This window comes from Salvia splendens, chromosome 4, assembly GCF_004379255.2.
Source record: "Salvia splendens isolate huo1 chromosome 4, SspV2, whole genome shotgun sequence".
In the NCBI taxonomy this organism is placed as follows: Eukaryota; Viridiplantae; Streptophyta; class Magnoliopsida; order Lamiales; family Lamiaceae; genus Salvia; species Salvia splendens.
Genome location: NC_056035.1, coordinates 39,857,013 through 39,865,286, shown reverse-complemented (window position 1 = coordinate 39,865,286; position 8,274 = coordinate 39,857,013). Strand labels below are relative to the sequence as shown.

The 8,274-nt window shown below is 38.3% G+C and overlaps 1 protein-coding gene across 1 annotated transcript; it reads left to right on the top strand.

Annotated features, from left to right (window-relative positions):
* The first annotated feature begins 4,378 nt into the window (after positions 1 to 4,378).
* Positions 4,379 to 7,549, top strand: LOC121801312 (chloroplastic group IIB intron splicing facilitator CRS2-B, chloroplastic-like). Its single transcript, XM_042200781.1, has 9 exons — positions 4,379 to 4,538; positions 4,857 to 5,087; positions 5,195 to 5,279; positions 5,364 to 5,431; positions 6,183 to 6,233; positions 6,335 to 6,408; positions 6,896 to 6,954; positions 7,026 to 7,102; positions 7,261 to 7,549. Exons 2-9 carry the CDS (start codon positions 4,860 to 4,862, stop codon positions 7,375 to 7,377), a joined length of 759 nt encoding a protein of 252 aa, XP_042056715.1. The 5' UTR covers positions 4,379 to 4,538; positions 4,857 to 4,859; the 3' UTR covers positions 7,378 to 7,549.
* The last annotated feature ends 725 nt before the right edge of the window (positions 7,550 to 8,274 follow it).

The window sequence follows — 8,274 nt, the reverse complement described above, 5'->3', positions numbered from 1 at the left end:
TATTCAACATGTACACTGCCAAAAAGCAAGAAAGCCAGGTTAGTTTTCTTCGTTAAAGCAGTAGAGCATAAAGATAAAGAGAAATCCTCACCCTCGGCCTCTTCGTCCGAAGACGAGATGTCGAACACGACGTCGCCCTTGACGAGCTCAGACTCCGTGTATTGTTTCCTAACTATGGGAATCTTGTTGAGCTCGCCATCGAGCTCGTCCAACGGTTCAGGCCGAGGATGACGGATAACGGACTTCGGCCCTCTCCAGGGAAAACTAGGAGCCGCGGTCCTATCATAGTAGAAGAAGCGGTTTTGCCACTTCGGCCACTTCGTTTTACAAAAGGCCCTAAAGGGCTGTACAGGGATCAAGTAAAACCAAGACCCCTTCCTCTTAAATTGAAAGAATTTAAGGATCGCCTTCAAAGACAAATCCCTTCCTAACCTACGGAGTTCGGCAGCGAAGGCCGACAAGTGCCTCCAAGAGTTCGGAGTCACCTGGCCTAAAGGAAGCTGAAAAAAATCTAGTAAATCTATAAAGGCAGAAGGGAGGGGGAAACGAAGCCCGCATTCTAAGCAGGCCTCGTACACGGTGGCGTAACCCTCCGGCGGGGAGTCAGCCCTATGATCACCGTCAGGTACCACCGCCTTCCCCCCAGGAAAAAAGTATTTTTCGGGTAGGGATATCACAGTATCCTTACTCAAAATACTATGGAAATACTCTACGGTCTTCTCCCCGGACTCTTTCCGGCCAGAAGACCCCTTACCGCCTCTCCTACTGCTACCCGACTCCGAAGAAGAAATAGAAGCCATTTTCCTTACTTTTTGAAGGTGAAGAAAGTCTGAAGAAGCTCTTGAAAGCGGAAGAAAATTTCTCGAGAAAGAGAGAGTATAGAAGACGCAACAGCAAAAGTGTTCAAATGAGGAAGAAAGAGCATATTTATCAGATTCGGGAAAGATTTCGAGATCGTTGCGCTGCTTCGAATCCCACCTTTTCAGGATTCAACGGCCGGATTTTACTGTCGCATTTAATGCAGGCACGCGCAAGGCACGTCCCCTGACGTCAGCCTCCCCCTTACCGTTATCCAGAATGCCGAAGTGACTCACCTCGCCGAAGTGATTCACTTCGCTTTTCGGGGGGGGTAGTGATGGGGTACGAACTAAACCCTAATGGCAAGCCCAATAACAGTGACGGCCCATCAGCCCAGAGCCCAAGAAAGAGTATCTGTTCGGCACCAAAGAGTTCGGCATGACCAAAGAGTTCGGACTCAGCCTACAGCTCGGTAAAAGCCGACCAGTCAAGCTCTCCTCTCAGATCGGCAAGAGCTGATCGGTAAAGTCCAGCAGTTCGGTCTCAGCATTCGACCGAACTAGGAGTTAGTGGACTCATGAAAGGCCTCCACGACCTCCACTATACCCACGATCTATTTAGTGGTACGAAGCAGTTATTGAGCAGTTATTGCTCACCCACGATCTTGTTAGTGGGGCTGCAAACCACGATCCTAGTTCAATGTATAAATAGGACTTAGATCAGATAGACAGGGTTAAGCTCTCTAGAGATAAAAGATCATATAGCAAGTCTGTGTTGTAAGCTGTAATCCCAGATCAAGCAATACAATCTTGCCCTCCCTTCTTCCCGTGGACGTAGATTTACTTCAGTAAATCGAACCACGTAAATTCATTGTGTCGTAGTCTTTATTCTCTACCAGCATTTACTAACATCAGAAATTCGCGGATCCATCAGTGTTCTCCCTATGAAAACAAGCTTTATAAACTTTCAAAAGCAACCCCTTGACAACAATAACCCCCATGGAACTCAACAACGACTCCTTATCTGCCATTGCGGTCCTAAGTCGGGTCTTTTGCTCAATCTGGTGGCTCTTATCTTAACCATTGAAATTATTGCCCTTTTGATACTATTTGTTGTGTAGCGTCTAATTATCTCACCCATTAATTAAATCCGCGGACCTAACTCGGTTAAGAATATCCAGGATTCACTCATGATAATGTTGTTTCTGTTCGCCTTTTCATTACTAACTACATTAAATTTTAGATACCTAGAAAATATAAAAAATATATACTAATATTGATTTGGAATCAATAACATATGTGGAAAAGAAATACTGTAGATCTTTACTCTAAAACATTATTCTTTGATTCATATCTTTATAATCTGCATGGAATTTCATCGCAAAATTCTCTTATTACGTACGCCTAAGAAAAGAATTGAGAAAATATTATAAGATTTTGAATTCATAATCTAATTATGGACATGTGAAAAAAAATTATACAGTTATTATGAAAAATTAAAGATGCACTTTATTCGCCGAATTAATAATAGTAGTGAAAGAACATTGTTTTCAATTACATTTTTAATACTAACATTTGTGATATTGCCATTGTCGCTTTTATGACATGCAGATATTTTCGACGTTTATGTTGCTTTCAACAATCATCCGGTTTTTATTATTTATGCTCTATGGCGCAGTTCTGTTTCAAGATTGAATCTCAGAACTAAATATTTAGTGTGTTTGGTTCATAAGATTGAATCATGTGATAATTAGTAATAGTCAACCCCTTCTAATTAAAATAATCTCACAACTTAATCTTAAATTATATATTGATAATAGTACTATTTTATCTAGCAAACCACCTCATAGTATTATGGTTTGGATGAATGAATGATTTGGATGACTAAATTCCATGTAGTCAATCAAAAAATAAAACATGTAATATGTAACAATTTATTTCTACTGTAATCAAACAAATTAGATTTCAAAATTCATTGTAATCTATACTATAATACACTTCCATCATTACAAGAAATAATTATGTTTTTTCCCGTTTTGATTTCTCCAGCAAAATTAATCTTTATGGTAGGTTTATATCTAGAATCCTATTTTCACTAGTAATCCTTTTAATTTCTCTCAAATTTTATATTAAAACTCGTGTCATACAACTATTTCTAGAGCGCAGTCTCTCCAACAAAACAAACATCCAAACAGCATGCAACCCCGCAACCACAATACGAAGCTCCGCCCCGTCCCCGTGGAACCCGCGGACGACCCCTTCTCATTTCAACCCCTCCGCCGCCGTCCCCAGCTCCTCAGCCCGGTGGCTCTAATCCTAACAACTCCAGTCATCGCTCTTCTGATAATGTTTGTTGTGCTACGCCCATTTATCCCACACATTAATCAAATCCTGGGCCCTAATTCGGATAAGAAGAGCCGCGATTCGCTCATCATGGCGCTGTTTCTGTTCGCCGTCCTCTGCGGCATCTTCTCGCGGCGCAACGACGAAGAGGAGGAGGCTGCCGCCGCGGGCGATCGCTGGATTCCGGCGTGGATGGATTTCCCACCTCTGGAAGAAAGCTATGAGCTGATGAGATCAGTTGAAATGCCGGAGCTAGGCGACGTGGACGCGACGTCGGAGAGATCCGACGACGGAGATTCAGCCGGGCCGTCGGTTTGTTGCGACAGCCCGGATGTTAATGCATTGGCCGAGACATTCATTGCCCGCCTCCGGCATAGGTGGATGCTTGAGAAGATGAGTTCACGTTAAGAAAGTCTACTAGAGCTCGGCCTGGCCTGGCCCGAATAACTCGCTAATTTTTTATGATTTATTTTTGTTTTTGTTGGATTTGTTTTATTGGGTATTTCTCATACACAGGAAAATATTTGAATCATATTATGGTAGTATATTATTATAAAGAATGGGCGTTAATATAGTCTAAAATCCATTGATTGAATCTGAACAATTCACTAAATTAGAGAGTTGGGATTAAAATTATTAACCTGATAATATTTCATGAAAACGAGTAAGTTGACTAGAGCTTGATGGATGACCTAAGGTGCAACTATTGCACACATATCTTCTGTTTTGTTTGACACCAAATTCAATACTTCAATAATAACTTTAGTGAAACAAATAATTACACAAAAAGAAAATAAAACCAAGTCTCAAATTTATTATGTATACATTCATAAGTTTTTTATAACATTACTAATCAATAAACAAATCGAACCAAGTTCACCAAAAGAGCAATTTTTTAAAATGTGTTTATGTGTTACTTTAATTTTATAAATCCGAAATTATAAACTTATTAATCTCGTTTGAGTTTATGCTTTTAATATAATTAATATTGTATTAATACATTTTATAAAAAGAAATCCTTAGGAATGAAAAATACGTAAGTTAATTTGTATATTTAGCTTTAACTTGATTAGTCTGTTGAATTAGCAATTTAGCATGAAATTCGAACGTCGTGTAAATTTTAACATGATAAAAAATTAAAAATTTCTTTTCCAAACGTAGGCTTTACTTTACCGCTTTAGTGCCACTTCCACATAACATATTGACAAATAAATCGTGTTTAAAATTGCACCAAAAGCGTAGATAGCTTCTTCGCTTGTCAATAGAAACCAAAATCTTGCACTCCTTTTTTCTTTCTTCTCCAATAGACAGAGAGTTCGAAATCACTGAATTCGACCATCTTCTGCGGAGAAAGAGAGATAAATTTTGTTCCGAATTGACGGGCCCGGCCCTAGCAAGGTAAAATTAAATCTATATCAGTTTTCTCGGCCATCAATTTCGACACTTCCTGGTCCAATTTCTAAAAGTTTGTTTGATTTCTACAATTTTTTGCAATTTCTGGCCAAGATGTTTTCCACAGTTTCTGCAATTAGTCACCCGAGCTGAAAAGTGTAGAGTTCCATCCCTACCGTTTTCTCAAAATTTCGAATTTCATTACTTCAGTCTAAGATTTCCTCTATTTAGCTTTTCAGGTCGTGTGTTTTGGTTTAGAAATTCAAGTGGCGTAGGGTTTCATTATATGCCGAAGACTATCTGATATAGAATTTGTGTATTCAGGTGATGTTGTTCGCTGTTTCTTTTCCTAATACTTACACAAGCAGCAGCAGCAGCAGCATCTCTTATCCCAGAATCAAAGTTCCAATTTTTCATCAAAAGCATTCAGCTCCAACAAGGCTTCAAGTCTCTGCTTCCACAGCCCAGCCCAATGGGGTGAAAACTGAGTACACTCCTTGGCTTATTGTGGGATTAGGGAACCCCGGAAACAAATACCACGGAACCCGCCACAATGTATTAGCTTCTGCTCTTGTTTTAAATTCGTTGATATGTGTTACTGAAATGTTACTATATGATATGAACCTTATGATGGTGAAATTGTGTGATTTTGTGGAAAATAGGTCGGTTTTGAAATGGTTGATCGTATCTCTCAAGCGGAAGGCATTGTGATGAACACTATACAGTCAAAAGCATTGATTGGCATAGGTGCTTATTTATTCATCTCTCTCTCGTCACTCATCCTTTAAGAAGTATTCACGAAGTTGCATATTCTGAACACAATCAGTGCAGGTTCCATTGGACAAGTACCGGTTTTATTGGCTAAACCCCAGACATACATGAACTTCAGCGGAGAAGCGGTTTCCTCCTCTACATTATGCTTGTTAAATTTATGTTCATAATGTTTAATAAAGTTCGTTTACTAGCTTTGGTGATGAAAAATATAATCTTTGACTAGGTGCTGCTGTTTTGAACTTCAGTCAAGGATGCTATGTTCTGCAATACTAGAGTTTCCCTCGTTTGCTACCTAGTATTTTTCTCTAAGTTTGCATTTTTGTGAATAATGCTTCATGTGTGCATTTTGTTATCTTGGTCATAATACCTGGCCTCTAACCATAGTCATGTTCAATATATAGAACTTTGCAGCAACTTGCTAGTTTAGCTTGGATTTGTTGCTAATCATAATATGCACTCCCTAAGAAAATGTCACATGACAGAATGGAGTGTATTCAGTGAATGACGTTGATGTATAGGAGACCTTTTCTTCATTTTGAGCCGACCCTCCCAAAGCTAAAAAGGGTTGTGTTTTCTACTTAGATGTTGTGTATCAAGTGATTCTTCGATCAAATAAGAAATCGTTAATCAGCTCAATCAAATCTTTTTTGGATTCAGTTTCGAACTCATTTTAATGGAGTTTGGTTATTATATGTTTGAAGTATCAACTTTGCCGCTGGAAACTTTAGCATATTTTAGAAGAGTTATATCATATTCTAATCTCTAAGGGCATAGCAACATCTACTATGAAATACCCTTAGGCCTTTCTGTATAGTGCAATTTTAGATATTTCTTATCTTACAAAACTAACTTTTTATATCTGTCCTGTGCTACCAGGTTGGGTCGCTGGCTGCATATTATCAAGTGCCCTTGCGCCACATTCTACTGGTCAGATTGAAATTTTCCTTTTGTTCATTTCTTGCAAGAATAAAATAACTACATGGTTCACATTTTATAAATTCTGACTTCTTTTCAAAAATCGATTGTAGGTCTACGATGAGATGAGCTTGCCAAATGGAGTTTTGAGGCTTCAACCTAAAGGAGGACATGGTCACCACAATGGGTATTGTCTCTAGATGAAAATTGTCAAAGAAATCATTTGTATGAGTTTGATATTGATTTAAAATTCATCTTTGAACTCCATTGTGCCACACTTGCTATTATAGGAATAACATACTAATTGTAGTAGGACTATAGATGAACTGAGTGGAGAAGAAGAGCTCAACCTTGGCTTATTTAGTTCTTACTAAGCTCAAGCTTGCTTATCTGGTTTTTAAAATGGCTCAGACTTGATCTCGCAATGAAACTACTGAGCTTGCAAACTGTTCGAGCTCAACTTGTGTATAACCCATTTATCATTTTAAACAAAGCTTACTATGATCTTGGTCCATTAAGCACATAGCCAAGCTCAAGTTCTGGGCTTGGCTTGAAGAATCTACCGGAACACTCGTACTAAAAACAATTAAATTTCTCTAGTGAAATCAGAGATTTTGATTATACAATCTTTTATAAATGACACTAACACATAGCGTACGGCTCTTGTTTCACAGGGCGAAGAGCGTTATGGAACACTTAGATGGGCGTCGGGAATTTCCCCGGTTTTGCATAGGTCAGTAACTGAATCCCGAGTCCGATTGATATAGCAATAGCATGTGACTAAAGCATACCCGATATTTCCAGGTATTGGGAATCCGCCTGGTACAATGGATATGAAGGCTTTTCTTCTTCAAAAATTCAGCACCACAGAAAGAAAACAGGTACATGTCTAATTTTTTCTTGTCCGTACATACTTAGAAGAACGGTATGAACTTTGACCTGCTCTGTGCCACTTTTGGTAATCTTAAGTTAGAAAGTTTAGGTCAATCAAGATCCTTAATCCTTTTGCCATGGCAACTTGACTGCTCCCCTTGAACAGGTGGATGCTGCGTTGGAACAAGGTATCGAGGCGGCAAGGAGGCTTGTACTAGAGGGATTCAGTGGTCAAGTTAAAAGATTCAATCTTGGGCAGAAATACAAGTATCATCAAGTTTGATTGGATTAAGAGATGTAATGTAGGCGGAGGATATAAATGATGGTATGAATGTCAAAATGCCAGTCTTTATATCTTTCTATCTGGGCTTGTTGGAGATGGCCATTTTCTCAGGATGAGTTAAATATATTGGATTAGTTCAAATATAGAAAGGCAAATGAATATTGGGTTTAAACTAGGGCTGGCAAATTGTGTATCTTGGGTTGTTATCGGGGTCGATCGAATATCGACCTACCCGTTAAGGTTAAACTAAAACACAACCTATTAAGAAAACCTTCAAATCGAACACTAATCCGATCTGCTACATTCAAACTCGGACATGACATGCACACATTATAAATTCATTAGCGATACAATATTGTTCGTGTTGGCATGACACAATATGATAATGTATGAACTCGACATGAAAATGATCTAGACATGTTGTGAATGAAATATGATCAAACGGTAGTGATGGTATGGTGAAGGCATCGAATGAAAATAAAAATAAAAAATAAAAATAAGAAATTAAATAATACTAATAATATGTATCCAGTATCCTTATTGGGATGGACATGATAAGGACACAAACATGTTAGACTTGACCAAACTTATTAATTTCATGCGTATTCCTATAGTATATGATGGGAAAATTGTCTAATAACTCTTATTTAAAGAGCATATTATATCAATCAAATACTAATAGTAATATATACTCATCTTACGGTAGATGTTACGCTTGGTGAAATATACTACTACTACAAACATCACAAAAAACATGTATTTCTACTAGCTGTGTTTTGTTCTATCGATCCAATAATTTAATGTTGTAAACTCGTTGGTTTCACTTTTCACAGATATAGGTAACCATGCCAATAATACCAGTAAATTATGTTGATAGTGCCCTTTCCATTAAAATAA